The sequence below is a fragment of the Eleutherodactylus coqui genome, chromosome 2 (genome assembly GCF_035609145.1).
Source record: "Eleutherodactylus coqui strain aEleCoq1 chromosome 2, aEleCoq1.hap1, whole genome shotgun sequence".
Classification (NCBI taxonomy): Eukaryota; Metazoa; Chordata; class Amphibia; order Anura; family Eleutherodactylidae; genus Eleutherodactylus; species Eleutherodactylus coqui.
The window spans coordinates 119415916-119432456 of record NC_089838.1 but is presented as its reverse complement, the minus strand read 5'-3'; the positions used below and the strand labels follow the sequence as shown (position 1 = coordinate 119432456).

At 38.5% G+C, this 16541-nt stretch overlaps 1 protein-coding gene across 2 annotated transcripts in view; it reads right to left on the bottom strand.

Annotated features, from left to right (window-relative positions):
* Nucleotides 1–1378: 1378 nt before the first annotated feature.
* NEDD1 (NEDD1 gamma-tubulin ring complex targeting factor) overlaps nt 1379–16541 on the bottom strand; it is a 40139-nt gene continuing 24976 nt past the window's right edge. For both annotated transcript variants that reach the window (XM_066591464.1, XM_066591465.1), the window contains exons 11-15: nt 15526–15728; nt 14224–14371; nt 11895–12051; nt 3849–3915; nt 1379–2243 (exon numbers count right to left, since the gene is read on the bottom strand). In XM_066591464.1, coding sequence (XP_066447561.1) covers nt 2139–2243; nt 3849–3915; nt 11895–12051; nt 14224–14371; nt 15526–15728 — 680 coding nt within the window. In that variant the 3' untranslated portion in view covers nt 1379–2138. The remainder of the gene's footprint in view (nt 2244–3848; nt 3916–11894; nt 12052–14223; nt 14372–15525; nt 15729–16541) is intronic.

Below are 16541 nucleotides of genomic sequence, written 5' to 3'. Positions count from 1 at the left end.
AATTGTGAAGGAACCCCTCCAGAGTGCAGAAACTTTTTAATGAAGCAGTAATCAAACAAGGCTTCCAAATTAAGACACCTGTTGAGGATTATAAAACAGGACTTGTTAACTTTGTTTTTCTCAATCCTCCCTTACAGGGCACATTTAAAGCGTAACTAAACTTTCAGTTGATTTTTTGGCATGTCGCGTGTGTACATAAGAACAGCAACATTTCTGGCTGTTATACAGGGTGTAGTCAAAGAGACGGATCCAGTGCTATAGATCAATACTGGTGTCCTATATTGAATTTTGAAGATTTTTGGCAAAAGCTGCTCTTGTGTTGCTCCAGTTAGAGAAATACACGTGCACTGTCGCAGTTGTTGAACACCACCATCATCACCCAGAAACACTGTCTACAGCTCAATGTGTCTATAGTGCCAATTGGTAGCGCCATTTGCTCTTTGCATTTTTATACTGTCCCTTCACAATAAAAACTGATCAGTGTCCCCCTGCTGGAATATTCAAATATCAGCTGTAATCTGTGGGTAAACATGGAAGGAAGTGTTCAATTTACTTGCAGCGCCACCACAGGAAAAACGGAGCATTACACAGTGTCCATTCAAATCAATAGGTTTTCTCTGTAATGCAGGACAGGATACTTCCTCCAGAACAAGAGATGTTACTTGTAGCTACTCTCCAATCTGATTAGGAGATGAGGATCTTTAACAGAGTATCCCCTCCATTAACTCAGAGCTCCCGAATACAGTAAATAAAATTTGATTTTCTACACTGGACCTATGTAAAGTTTTATCTACAGCTTGTTTGTGTAAATTAGAGAGTTTACCTACGGACATAATATAAAACTGGCATTGTAGCAAATGTACATTATATTACTGGAGCAGAAAAATTAGTATTACATGTAACTTTAAAACAAGTACTAAAAGAGTATAAGAATACTGTGGATGGTGAAATTTTACTGAAAATTGCACAACTTTTCTTAACATCTGTAGATGACAAACCATAGCTGTAAAAAGGTCTCTGCTCGAAAACTCGCCAAAATCACTATGATTGAATATAAAAGCAATTTATTAAAATTCAAGGTCATTAAATCATTCAATGATTTAATATCAGTATAAAAGGCACCGTGATTCTCTAGGTACACCTTTTAATTTTTGTTATCATGCTTGACTGGACATCAATCAGACTTAGCCACAGTACCATTTCTTCTCTTATTACATAATATTGATGTAGTGCTGAAGAGGATTAAAACGGCATTTATATTTATGATTTAAATAAAATTACTTTCTATATCAGATTTGAAATAAAAAGTTAATTAGAGCAACTCTAACAAGACAATTTCACACCAAAATAACCGAAATAAAAACAAGACAGACAAGTATCACCAAAAAGTTAGCTTTTTACATTTAAAAATACAAAATGTCAAATATTTATATTGTAATGCTGCAAATAACAAAAAACATTAAATTTTATTATCTAAATAAATACAAGATATTTATAAAAAAAGTGTTACTGGATTTCTTATAAAAAAAAAAAAAAAAGGATTTATTTAAACATTCTGTGAAATATCACAATGAATCATTGCTGACAAGACTGTGCATTTTAAAAACGCAAGTTAAGTCCAGAGTGTATAAGAAAAACAGGCACTTCGGTATGTGAGCAAATCATTTACATCATACAGCAACATGTTTTTATATCTCAGACCTAAGAAACATTACTTATTGCTTTAGATCCGAGATAGTACAATATATCGGAAGAAAATCTAGGATGTTGTCACCTGCGCCTTCTCTTATTTTCCAGATGCTAGGGCAGACAACCACAAGACAAGGAATAGTACTATCAGCGTGCTCACTAATCTCTCGGAAGAGATGTGTGATGCCCTGCAAACGTACTTTCTTTGGAAACCCATCATATATCTCTTTGGGGGAAAAGCCATATTATTAACCTGCTCCCCATTGCAGTCCCTTCCTTCACGTGATTCTTGTCCAATGATAGTCTATCCCTACTTAAAAAAAAGATAGGGGTGACAAACGGTCGCACACTCAATGACAATATTGCTAAATAAGTAATCCTATCAATATGACAAAAGGTTATGAAAAAGCATCGAAAAAACACTCCTTCGGCAAAAAGTCCATTGTCTTTTAATAATGAGCTTTTAACCTTTTATTTTCTTCCCGAAGTTTTTCTATTTCGGCGACTAAGTTTTCATTTACGGAGTATCTTTCAAGTAACATTTGAATTTCATTCTAAAAGAGAAAGAAAGAAAATTATGAATGTATGTACATACAAAAAAAGGAGACACATTAAAGCGGTATTCTGAGAATTTATGAAAATCTGAGTGATGGGGGGGGATTTATCTCCGAGACCCCTACTGATTCAAAGAATGGTGGTCCTTTCTTTTCCTCTCGCCGCATTCCCCGCAGTGAGGTTTTTGAATGTAGCATGCTCACTGCTTCATTTAACCCTTTCCAATCCACTGTCTGACCTCTGAAAACAATATGATTTAAGGCTGTACAGCTCCGATGTTGGAAGACATCCGTCAGGGTTCTCTTACTGTATATTGCCAGCCTCTCTGCTGTCGGAACCTATCCAATGTGTCACCTCATGCAGTACTGGCTTTAGCCAGCATATAGTACCGTTGTATAACGGCAGAAAGAGTAAGCCCCCTAGGAAAACCAGGATACAAATTGGATATCTCTTGCAGTCCCTTTTAACCCTTTCCAATCCACGCACAAGTGGTCAGCGATCTCCAGCAGTCCCATAGAGTGGACAGGTGAAAATTATGGGTATACGCCTTTAAAGGATATAACAAAGAGACACAAATGCCTTACTTACACACAGCTACGCACAATTCATTTTCATGTAAATAAAAACCACCAACAGTTTAACAAAGAAAACAGACAGAGAATATTTTTTAAACATTCAGAGAAAAAAAAAGGGTGTTAAACAGCAGGTACCGTTTGCTACAAGGATTGATAGAACTTAGTTTATTGGTGTTAGTAGACACACAGAGATGAGATTTTGGATCATTCGGCAAGTTTTGAAACCAATGCCAAAAGAAATATCAAGGGTATTTTTTTTTTAAAGCAACAAAAAGCACACAACATCTGCAAACGTAGAGATGAGAACTAAAATGTGGCAGCTACATTTCTTAGTCCTTTTATGTCCAAACTACTGAGATATCACTTTATTTTTTCTTATGCAGCTGCTAAAATGGGTTCTATACAATCATTATGATACATTCTTACAGATAATGCATAACTTTCCAAGTCACATTTTCCTGCAAAGACTATTTGAAGACGTGCTATATCTTCGAACACATTAATTAGGTTTACTACTACTAAACAGAGCTGCTGTGTGTTCAGAACAAGTCACGGAGAGTCCCAGAACCCACTTATGATTTCACTAGCTCTGCATTGCACCACGGCTTACCAGCTCTCTGTGTCACATTACATGCTGTGAAATGAACCTTCCCTCTAATGGTACAAAGCATTAAAATAATATTAAATGAACAGACTACCAGTAACTTAGAAAGCAATGTAACATCCTTAATAACTTCTTTTTCCCATAGTTCTCTCTTTATTAAGTTTTATTACAAGAATTCTTCTCCTCTACAAATGCTGAGGCAGCAAGTCTGCAAAATGTTACTTCCACCGGCACACTTAATATTAAAATATCTTTTTTGGAATTGCCATGCACAAAACCCTTTTCTCATATTGCAAAAAAACAGACACATCAATATGTAAGGTAATTTTAAAGGCATTTGGTTGTTTAACATCTTGTTTCTGCCAATATTTCCTGTTTTATCCCCACTTTACTGTTAACTAGAAGCAAATATTCCTTATACATACCGATTGTATGTGAAACTGCTTTATCATCTCCACTTGTAAATTGATAATATCTCGGTGACATGCTTCTCTAAAAAGAAAGAAGTAAAGAAATTACAGCAAAAAACAACACACAATATGCTAACAAAAGCTATGGTCAATCTTAGCACTGATTCACAATCATCAATGAGGCGTTTTAACACTAACGTTATAGATTTCATTCAATGTTGTGTTGATTGAGCGTTTTAGAGCCATTCACCATGTACATGTTGGAGACTCTTGCTATGTATCATATTCTCACAGCACCAGTGTGGTTGGGGTGTTGGGGTGGGGGGGTGGGGGGGGGGGTTCTCACACATAATAGCTCTCCATGTAATATGCAGCTCAATTCAGACATTTATATATGCACTTTACGTTAATTTAGGTATCTTTTTAGGGTATCCATCCGTTTAGACCAAGGTATACTTACCAGCATCCAGGAATCCGATTATTCTAAAGTTACAGACACTTGCACATTAGGTTAAAATCTCATATGAGAGTAACTGAAGTAGAATAGTGTTAAAACACATTTTTTTCTGTGCCATCACAATTCACAAAGCAGCAGGTCAGAAGAAGAAAAAAACAATTTATTCTTCTTGCAAGCAAATGTCCTTGTACTTCTGCTTCTAGGTATTGTAACTTTCTTTCTTGTTTATGTACTGGATGTGTCTTTTTCAAAGGTTGTTTTGTTTGCAATAGCATAAATTTGTAAAATAATTTGTTTATGCAAGCTATAAAATACATGCGTATGCACAAGGTGGTAAGCATTTCAAAGAGGAACGTTGTAAGGTTATTAGAATTTGATTGGTTATTCAGGGGGTGAAGCAGCTCGTGATCACCTCCTGCAAGTGCTAGAAATTTTGCTCTATAGGGTGCGTTCACACGAGCATGTTTTTGTACGTACATACGCACGCACAAAAACACGCTTCTATTTGCAACAATGCATTCCATATGGTGTGTGCACATGTCCGTACTTTGCAGGTGCGTGCCTGCATGGCTAGGACATGCACGCATTGTTTTCAATGGAGCCACGGCTGCTGCCGGCGGCTCCATTGATAACAATGGTCTGCTGGCACCCCTGCATTCTTTTTCAGGGAAGGGCTTTACATATAAGCTCTTACCTGAAAAAGAAAAATTTTAGTGTAAAAAAAAAAAAAAAAATGCATTTGTCTTTGAGATAGTGTTCTGCGCAGTTGTGAGGTAATCATGGCAGAGTTGATAGAATTTCAACGCGTTCAAATTATTGTTGTATCACAGGTTTTTGCTGTATCACGAGGCACAGTATCCAAGATTCTGACCGCATACAGCAAGACACGAAAAACCGCAACCGACAAACACCTGCGTGGACGGAAAGGTGTGTGACGAGTGACAAAGACGGGCAATCATTGCATAGGGTTGTGACAAAAATAAAGCACAACTACAGCTTTTGTGTTTCTATATTTTTGTCTACCCACTGTATATGTAGTGTACTATTCCTTCACAGGAGGGTTAAATAGATACTGGCGTTGCGGCGCGGATTCGCCAGCTGCAGCATTTCCATTCTTTTTTTTTTACGCTGCGGCCGCGCTCTCCTCTATGGGAGTGCTGGCCACAACGGAGAAGTGTGCAGCCAAGCCGCTTCAAAAACCCGCAGCTAAGTACCGCGGGTTTTGAAGCAGCGCTTTCCCGGCGGAAATCTTGAGGTTTTTCACTGTGGCCAAACTGCGAGATTTCCGCTGGCAATGCGCCCTGTGTAAACCCAGCCGTACAGTGGTATAGGCATGACTAAACAAGGACAGGAAGTTCTAATAAGTGGAGCCTCAGGGCTTCCCATGTGCACATTTCCAGTGACCACTCCATCAAAAGTGTAACATAGTAACATAGTATGTTAGGTTGAATGAAGAAAATGTCCATCTAGTTTAGCCTGTTTCAGCCTCCTTGTTGATCCAGAGGCAAACCCCCCCAGAGGCTGAAGCCAATTAACTATTTGGGGGGGAAAAATTCCTTCCTGACTCCTTAATGGCAGTCAGAATAATCCCTGGATCAACCTCTAATAGTTTCTAACTGTCTGTAAGACCCGGATCAACAACCCGCTGGTCACCAATTATCTATATCCTGTAATATCATAGCGCTGTAGAAAGACATCTACTCCCCTCTTAAAACTCCTCTATGAATTTTTCCATCCCCACATCCTCAGGCAGAGAGTTCCACAGTCTCACTGCTCTTACAGTAAAGAACCCCCTTCTGTGTTGGTGATGAAACCCCCTTTTCTCTAAAAATAGAGGATGCCCTGAGTATAAACAGATCATGGGAGATGATCCCCTAATGAATTGATACATAGTTATTTGGTCGCCCCTTAACAGTCTTTTCTCTAGGGTGAATAATCTCAATGATGACAGCCTCTCTGGGTATTCCAGTTCTCTCATTCCATTAATTTAGTTGCCCATCATTAAACCCCCCTCAAGCACTGCAATGTCGTTCCTGATTACTGATGTTCAGAAGTACACAGTATTCCATATGAGGCCTGATAAGTGCCTTATATAGTGGAAGTATAATATCCTTATCCCTATGCTTCTTTTAATTTTAATGCACCCCAAAACTTTATTTGCCTTTGCAGAAGCTGACTGTCATTGATTGCTCAAGTTGAGTCTGCAGTCAACTAGTATCCCCAGGTCTTTTTCCATATCACTTTCCCCCATTTAGTGTATATTAATAATATCCATTTATCCTGCCGATGTGCATAACCTTACATTTTACAATGTTGAACTTCATTTGCCATTTTTCTACACAAACCCCCAACATATCTAGGTCCATTTGCAGCTGTACATTGCCCTCCGTTGTATTAATTATCTTGTATAATTTCGTATTGTCTGCAAATATCGATAATTTACTGTGCAGCCCCTCTATTAGGTCATTGATAAATATATTGAACAGAATGAGGCCTAGTAATGAACCTCTTAATCAGAGTACGAACCATTTATTACCACCCTCTGCTTTCCATCTCAAAGCCAGTTCTTTACCCAAATACACACGTTTTCGACCAGACCGAGCGGGCTCATTTTATACATTAACCTATTATGCGGCACGGTGTCAAATGCTTTAGAAAAGTCTAGATATATGAGATCAATAGACTCTCCCAGGTTCAGCCTAGAGCTTACTGTATTTTTCCGTGTATAAGATGCGCCCCTACTTTCCCACCCAAAATTTAGAAAAATAAGGTTTAAACATAAAACTGCATAGTACTGTTTTAAGTTTAAATCCCACTATAGGTCCCTGTTATACTCACCGGACCGCCCTCTCCGTGCTGCCCGACAGGTCTCTGTAGCTCTTCACAGCACCACCGCTGTCTCGCAAGAGGTTGCTGTTTACAGGTTGCTATGGAGACCAAGCGCAGGAGACAGAAGACCGGCCGGTCAGCACTGAGAGGAGACAGCTGGTGAGTAGACTGTGCTGTATGTATGCATGCATGCACTGTATATGTGCTGTGTGTGTAATGTATGTGTGTGTGTGTGTGTGTGTGTGTGTGTGTGTGTGTGTGTGTGTGTGTGTGTGTGTGTGTGTGTGTGTGCAGGCATACTCACCTAGTCGCGCCGCTGCTCTGCTTCTCCACGCTGCTGCTCTGTGCGCCGCTGCTCTGCCTCCCCGCTCCAGTAGTGTGACAGAGCCCTAAGGGCTCTCGCACACCTGTGAGTGGTACCTTGCAGCCAACATTTATGTAATTTTTTGTCGGATTGTTTCCAACGAAAACTAACATTCCATGTATAAGATGCGGTGCGATTTTTAAACAAAATATTTGCAAAAAAAAAAATGCATCTTAAACACAAAAAAATATGCTACTTTATTGTAGAAGCTGATAGAGTTAGTTTGACGTGATAGTCCCCCCATCAACCTATGTTGATGAAGTGTTATACTCTTGTTTTCCTTGAGGTATTCCAGGATGGCATCTCTTAGAAGCCCCTCGAATAGTTTTCCAATTATTGAACTGAAACTTACCGTCCTGTAGTTACCAGGCTCTCTTCTTGAACATTATGTATATTGGAACCACATTGGCAATGCACCAATCCAGTGGTACAATCCCATTCTCAATACAGTCCCTCAATATAAGAAATAGCAGCCTGTCTATCACGTCACTTACTTCACCTTAGAACCCATGAGTGGATTCCACCTCGGCCCGGCGATTTGTTGATTTCAATTTTTTTTTTAGCTGGCTCTGGACTTCTTCCTGCGTTAGGCAGGTGATATTCAGTGGAGGGTTCAATTTATTACCTTACATCTTGTGTGACATTTTCTCTCATGAATATACTTGAGAAAAAACTATTTAACAGATTTGCCTTCTCCCCATCATCATTTATGATTCGACCTAAAAGTATTTGTTAAAGGGCCAGTGCTTTCAGTGCAGATCCTTTTAAAGTTTATGTAATTGAAAAATAGTTTAGGGTTATTTCTGCTCTGTTTGGCAATCAGTGTGTCTGCATTTTCCTTGGCAGTTTTTATGTTTTCCTTACATATTAGTTTTTTTTTACTGTAGGTTTTTAGTGCTTCTTCACTGCATTTTTTTGTTTTAGTAATTTAAACGCTTTCTTTTTTTCAATTATTGCACCTTACAAACTTGTTTAGCCACATTGGCTTCTGTCTATTTGTAGTGCTTTTATTTTTGAAGGGTATGAACTGCTCACATGAGGTATTTAAGATGTTTTTGAACTTCTCCCATTTGTTGTCGGTACTGTTATTTTTGAGGACATTTGTCTCATTTAATGTGGCAGAAAGTAATTCTGAGCTGATCAAATTTTGCTTTACTAAAGTTCAGTTTTTTTATTGCTCCCTGATAGGGCTTTCTCTACTAAATGACAAATTATATTGTGGTCACTATTTCCCAAGTGTCCATCAACCTGCACCCCCATGAATCTGTCTAGTCTGTTGGTTAATAAGAAGTCCAGAATGGCCCTTCCTCTAGTTGGCTCTAGTACAAGTTGGGTAAGGTAGTTATCTTTAATTGTTCTCAAGAACACTTTTTTTTTGTCTCACTAGAGGACCTGAATATCACCATATTTTTTCATTCTTCTAATACACTACTATACCATAGCTAGCAGTCCCCGAAGCTGTATTCAAGTGCCATAGCAACGCATCGGGACTCTGCGATCACATCGCAGTAGTCCAACGGTCGAGAGGATCTGTGGTTTCTTTGGTCCGCGCTGTTATACATATGACAGCTGAACAACTGCTCTCCTTGGCACGGGAGACCCATGACAGGCTTCTGATGCAGCCGCCGTCAAAAGATGGCACTGCAGAATAAGGGCGCCGTCCGTGCATATGAGCAGTCGTTAAGAGGTTTATGAGGGTTTTCAACTGGGGCAATTCTTGCCCTTTTGGCAATCACTACAACTTGACATCAAAATAAACAAACCATAGCAGCGGGCTTCAACAAGCCACAAGAAACCAGTGAAGTGTCATTGTATCAGTGTAAACAGCTGCAAAGCAAGGAGGACTAGGGAATGATCATGCCAAAACAGTACAGAATCAATATAGTATGTGCATAGCAATTTGTTTTGCTTTTCCACTTTAGAAAAAAAAAGTACACTTTAGGCATATTTAAGCTTAAATATAACTTTTGAAATACCCCTTTATCACATGCAGATTTTTTCCATGGCTGACAAAACCAACTGAGTGTTTGGGTAGGAAAAAAAATATGTATAGAAGACTTAGGATAATTTATATACGCTTGATAGATCATTAGCAAAAAGCATTAGATTTAAAAAAAAGTTTTGCAAGCACACTACTGCTGCATTTCGAGATCTATTACTGACAACTGGTTTTACAGTCTCTCGAGGACTTTAGCTCTAGATCTACATATGTGGTTCACAGGCTTTCAATTCCAACAGCTGGTTAGAAGTCTATCTGCTCAGAACAGTTCCTCCCGAGCCCCATCACAGTTCACAATGCTGAAAAGGGTCAGAGTCTCCCACTGTCAGACGCGTTTCTTATTAAGAACTATCCGACATAAACCCATCTGGTAGACTGTCTTAATATACTGAGAAACCATGAAGGGAGTTTTCAGGTCATTGTAAGAGCAACATAATGTAAAGTCTTATGAAACAATCTTTTAAAAGGAGTTTACTAACCAAATGGGGTTTAACAATATGATCGTATACTATACATACAACAAATCAAACCAAACAGGAAATATGCTTTGTGCAATTAGTTTTCACTTAACACAAATCATTCAGTCAACACATGGGGATGTGACATTTTGGAATTGTAAAACTCCTCCTAATCTGGCATGCCATAGTACATAGTTACTGATAATATGAAATCAGACAAAAAAAAAGCTCAAATACTAGATGAGCAGAAATTTGCTCAAATAGTTAAAAATATTACAAACATTAATAAAAAAAAGTTAAGCAGTGGGAAGGTTCAGAAAAGTTGAAGCTGTATTTTTAGACTGCATTTCCATACAGACTAGGTAATTTAATCTAAAGAGGAAGAAAATTGACTAAAACAGATCCACTGCCTCCCAATTATGCACAGATATTACAGCCTAGAACAAATGGAGAAAGTTATAGGGGGAGTTCCAACTAATACAACTATATCCTATACTTTTGGGACCATATGCTATATAAATTCATATACCAATGTTAACCAATTAAGGACCAAGCATGCTTAAAGCCCAGCTGTATGTAAAATTACGGCGGGAATTAAAGCTTCCGGCTTCTGCAATCAATCAGAAGCAGGATCTCAGCAGACCCTGATCAGCTCTGCCAGTGACTAATGATTTATCTCCTTGTAACTGAGGCTCCTATGTATGCCTCAGCTACAGTGAAAAAATGTCAAATAAAAAAAACAAAAACAAACATGTGAATGTCCCCCAGAGGTCTTATATGACATCATTGGGGGACATGGATAGTAAAAAGAATAATTACATACATAAGTTAAAGAAAAAAAATTTTTTTACATAATAAAAACAATATATACATAAGAAAATAACCCAAAGCCGACGCCAACCAAAAACATCGCTATATGCGCCCTATAATCCAAAACCATACATATTATATATCAAAACGTCCAAAACAAAATGAGGATCCTGTTCCCAATACTTTTTAAAATTTGTATATTTACACTAAAATGAACTATAAATGTGAAAAAATTTTTTTTTAGCTTTTTACCCCCAATAAAACAAACAAAAAAACAAACAAACAAAAGAAGGCAGTGAAAAAGATATTTAAAAAAATAGCCCTAGGCAGTAAAAATCCCTAAAAACTGTCTGGTCCTTAAGGTACAAAACAGCCTCGTCCTTAAGGGGCCAAGGTATGGTCACTTGAAAGAATTTGGAACCGATTTCTTTGTGCGGATTTCACCTTTAAAATTGCAGCAAAAATCCACAACCAAGCCATTGATTTGCCCCGCTCTAAGCTGTGAATTTGCGCACAGATTTAGCATTTGTCGATGGACTACTCTGCACAGGTGAATTACCAACTCTGAATCAGCGCAGAATCTGCATCAAGAAACGACTTGTTACTTTTTCCACTTGTGGATCTGAAATCTGTTTAAATGAATAGAAGACTTTACAGGCGCTGAGTTACAATGGATTTGATGCAAATCTACTGCAAATTTCCGCCGTATGAACATACTCTTAATGTTTATGATTCTCCTCTCTCACCATGGGTGCAAGGTATTTCTGCTCTGCAGTATCGATATGTGGATGTGCTATGTAATGTGATGCACCACTCCCACAGCCCCCTTTCACTGTATTGTATGCTCACATGTACACTGCACAACCTGTAGTTAGGAGACAGGAGCATAGTACTGTACTGTGCACACATGGTCACCAAAAAGAGTGGACACAAGTGGATACAACCCACGGATTGAAAATGCTTGTTCTGCCATCAGCTATGTAATGAACCATGTTTAACTTTGTGGGAAAACCCTTTTAGGTATTTTCAATAGGCACCTACACTTTTGCATTTAACACTTCGTGAAATGACAGGAAGCAGAAGTTGATTTCAGTTTTTTCAATAAGTTGTGCTGCAGGATTAATCAAAAGTTTGGTAAAATTACCTGAAGTCATCAAGGGTTTCTTCAATCATATTTCTAATAAAATTAATTTGAACAGATGTTAGTGGTGCTCCAGATTTCTCACTTGCCAATGAATCTACTATTTTGTCGGACAGTGAAAAAGCAACTTCTGAACTCGCAGAGCTAAGCATCTTTGGACCTGCAAGAGAAAGATAGAAGTTATTAGCCCCTTAAGGATGTGGCCCTTTTTTTCATTTTCGTTTTGGTACTCCCCCACTTTAAAAAAAAATAAAAAAATCAACTCTTATTGATCCATTGACGTAGTTGTGGGAGGGCTTGTTTTTTGTGTAGGGAGTTGTATTTTTACGTGGTGCTATTTAGTAAACCATATAATTTACTGAAAGAATGTAAACATTTCTAAGTGAAATGGGAAAAACATCAAATGCAATTCCGTCATCTTTGGGGTGTGAGGGCTCTTGTTTTCATGCCATTCATACTGTGGCAAAAACGACATAACCACTTCGCTCTATAGAACAGTATGATTACTACAATACCAAATTTATAGTTTGGTTTTTTTGGATGCTCTGGAATAGTTGTGCCTAGGACTGTCACGTTGTAAACACCAGCAGTAGTCTGCCATCGTGTTTGGTTCCATCTGCCCTGATATTTATGTTCCATGGCTTTGATGTCATGGTAAAAGCTTTCTCCTTGTTCCTCTCTCATAGATCCAAGATTTGAGGGGAAGTAGTTCAGGTGGCTATGAAGGAGATGCAATTTGACACTCATATTTGCACCCAGTCTTTAAAAAGCAATCAACAAATGTTGAACTATACGGTTATAATTTTTGGTCCTAAAGTTTCCAAGGAAATCTGTAATGACGTCAGAAAAAGCAGATCAAGCATTATTTTCTATGATTTTCATGGTATTAAGGAATTCACTGTCTTTGATTAGAAGCCTTATTTGCATCCATCATATATGCCAGCTTTTAACTTCTCACGTGAAAGAGCAGGAAATTTGGTACAGATGTACTTGAAGCACTCACCATCTCGATCCAAAGCCCTAACGAACTAGTTCATAAGTCCCAATTTTATATGCAGTGGGTGGGGGGAAGCAACACTATGAGGATTAACAAGTGGTTCATTCTTGATATTCTTTTCACTAATCGTAAAATTGTCCTAGAATTAATATAACTTTCAGGTAGCCACATAAAATCCAGCAATGATCATTATATTTGATTTTTTGGACAATGTTTCTCATGGATTCATAAGTTTCTCTCATATTTACCGAGTGAGCAATAGGAATGGAAGCTAATATATTGCGAAGCAACACACACACTTTAGACTTCTCTTTGAATTGTCAAAAACAAGCCTCCATTCTGCAGGTAGATAATTATCACATCCCATTGACTCAATAAGTCCTTTGATGTCAATGCATTACAAGCTCCTCGTCCATATGAAAATATTTCAGATCTTTCTAGCCAACATATTTTAGTCACTGGGTAACATGTGCTCTCCAAGGACATCCCATATACATTCTAGGGACCACATACCAATAAAACAATAAATTATAATTTCACTCACATTATGTTTTTACTCTAACAGTTTATTAGTAAGCAGAGTTTTGCAGGAAAAACTAGACGTGACTGGAGGAAATGAATATGATTTTGGGTTTCAGCACACCAACATACATAAAGATCACAGGTTATCCTGTAGTTAGCAAAATTCATCAGTGTTATTAAAAGTTGGGGGGGGGGAGGGGAAAGCAACTTTTTCTCTATTTATACCTTTTATTTTTTCAACTAATTAATAAAACTTTTTTAAAAAGGACTTCTACATTTTTTTTAGTCCCCAAAGGAAAGTTGAACTTGCGAAAAGGTCATTGTTTATATGTATACACATTTGTTTGATATCAAAGAAATGCTAGGTAGCTATATTCATTTTTTTTTAAAAGTGTGTATATATAATTCTACACACACACATACTTCTTTTTCTTCACTATCAGACAATTGTTTATACATAATTACAGATGTACCCTCCCTCACCTCTTAGCCCATTTTGAGTTATGCCAAGAAAGTTGAGCGGCACAAGATGACCAGCTTTGAAGAAATAAAAGCCATAGTGAGTAAAATAAGATTTCTTTTCCCAAAGTTATCTTGTGCTATTTATTTTGGCATAATTAATAACTGGTGAAGGAGGTAAGGAAGGACACATCTGTATTTGCTGTACCCCACCTGCACATTCCAGAATTCAAACGAAAAAGCTGTAAACTATACCTATGTATGGACATGGTCAAACTTCACAATCTTTGTTGTGATGAGCTCATGCCCATAACTGTGCAGAAGCAATATGTGAACACTAAAAAAACCACATACTTAAAACTTTTGTGCCATTGACTGAAAAGTTTTGTTTGAACTGGGATGAAACAAGCTTTTCCACTTTTTCAGCTGAATCTGGTGTCCGAGAAATGGAAACCGGTGAAGAGTTAATGGCAAACTGTTCACTGCTTGCTGGTTTTGAAGGCTAGAAAAAGAAATAAATTGAGAGTCTATGAATGCCATTACATATCAGTGACATTTAGATATTATAATCATAAGTGCTACAACATGTACAATAAACTATGCACACACGTACACGCGCGCGCCACAAATCTGTAAAAAAAAAAAAGAAAAAAAGAAACTGCATTGTATGTGGATCGGATTTCTCATATGAGTCGCTTGTCTGATCATAGGGACAATTCTAGCGAGGTGCTGCTGGTCATGATCATTAAGTACCGGAGGTGGCCACTGTGATGTCCACTGTGGGTGGTAATGCCAGCCACAGTGGACAGTGTCATGGAATAAGTGAGTCTAAGACCAAAGATAGTGCCTCCGTTAACACCACCATACAGTGCCTCACCTAGGCTTGTGAGTTTGCGAGCTGGACCCTAAAGGACTGGCAACATTTGGAGTGGTCTGATGAGTCACATTACCAATTGTCTAGGGAGGATGGTATTGTTTGTGTGTGGTGCAGATCCCATGAAGCCATGGATCCCAGTTGTCAACAAGGCACTGTGCAGGCTGGTGGTGGTTCCATACTGGTGTAGGGTGTGTTGTCATGGTATGGGTTGGGTGCACTGGTCCACCTAAACACATCATTGACAAGTGCCATGTTTCACTGCTTGCTGACTAACTGCAGCCCTTCATGGACTTCATGTACCCCCACAAAGATGGGATATTCCAAGCAGATTAAGGCACCATTCCATGAGGCCCAAGCTGTCCAGAATTGGTTTGAGGAGCATTCTGTAGAGTTCAAACAAATGATATGGCCTGCATGTTCGCCTAATATGAGCCCAATTGAGCATTTATGGGATGTGGTAGAGGTCCATTCACACTAAACACCCCACACCTACAAATACCACGGAGATGTGGGCAGCTATCCAGATGGCATGGCTCAAGATCCGTCTGGATCTCTGCCATCTACTTGCAGAATCGATGCCACGTCGAGTTGCTGAACTTCGCTTCGCTAAAGGGGGTCTTACATGATATTAATTTATTGACCAAGGACTTTTGGCATGTCAGTGATCTACTGTATGTAATGACACTTGCTATATCAGACATAGCACAGAGTGCACATAATTCATAGGACTAACCAAAGACATCACTTACCAACTACTGAATATCTAATATACTGATTACCTGTTTAACGTTCTCTTTTAAATCCTGTTTTACAAGATATGGCTTTCTTGTTGTAAGATCTACATCCTGAGGCTCATCTTCTTCTTTAATGGGACTTCCAATTATTAAGTGTAAAGGTGAAGAATGCATCCCTTGATTACTGGAACCTACAGGATGCCGTCTTGAAGCAGGTATTGCGCTGAACTGAGCCAAGTAATCAAGGTCTAGGATTAAAAGGAACCACAACATCAGATAATACATAAAGCAGGAATATTTAATTATATGGTACTGTCCAAATCTCTCTCGTCATTTTTAAAATATAGTACATGCTGCCATCATCACTGGTACCCTTGAAGCTTTGGATATTTAAATGGTCGCTAACTTTTTAAACTACTTGTGCTTATACGATAGCCAACGTGATAACTAAGAAAACTGCTGTTAACTTTTACTTTATTTACCTACAATGACCTCTCGCTTCCTCCTAGCTTGTTCACTGCCTGCTCTCAGGTGATTGACAGGAGATATTACAAGGGGGTTGAGTCATTGTGGTCATTAAACAGTAGAGAGGGTAGAGGGTAGGGAAAAGGCAAGGAGAGACTCGCACAGACACAGATTAGCCTACAGACAGCCTGCAGGCTAATACAAATTTACTGTGTTTTTAGCTACAGAAATCACATTTGTACTGCTCTGGTTTGAGTGCGTTATGAATGCGTGTTTGTTACAGGCATTTACAGGGCAGGATCTACAGTTCTCTGTGTACAGACTATAGAACAAAGCAGAGTAGCCAGGCGCCTCCCATCAGGTCTGAGAACTAGATTGAGATGTACACTCTGCAAAGAAGAAATTGGGAAAAAGATACAGGACACAAGTCATGGCCAGAAATGGTGTTACTTCTCATGTACATAAATGGCAGCTTACTCTGAAAAGCGATCAAAAATGTTAGGCATGCTTAACCCTTTCACCCACCCCAACCAGCAGTTTTCAATTAGCATTGTTTGTTCTGCAGGAAAACATTACAGTTTAGGATGAACAGAGTT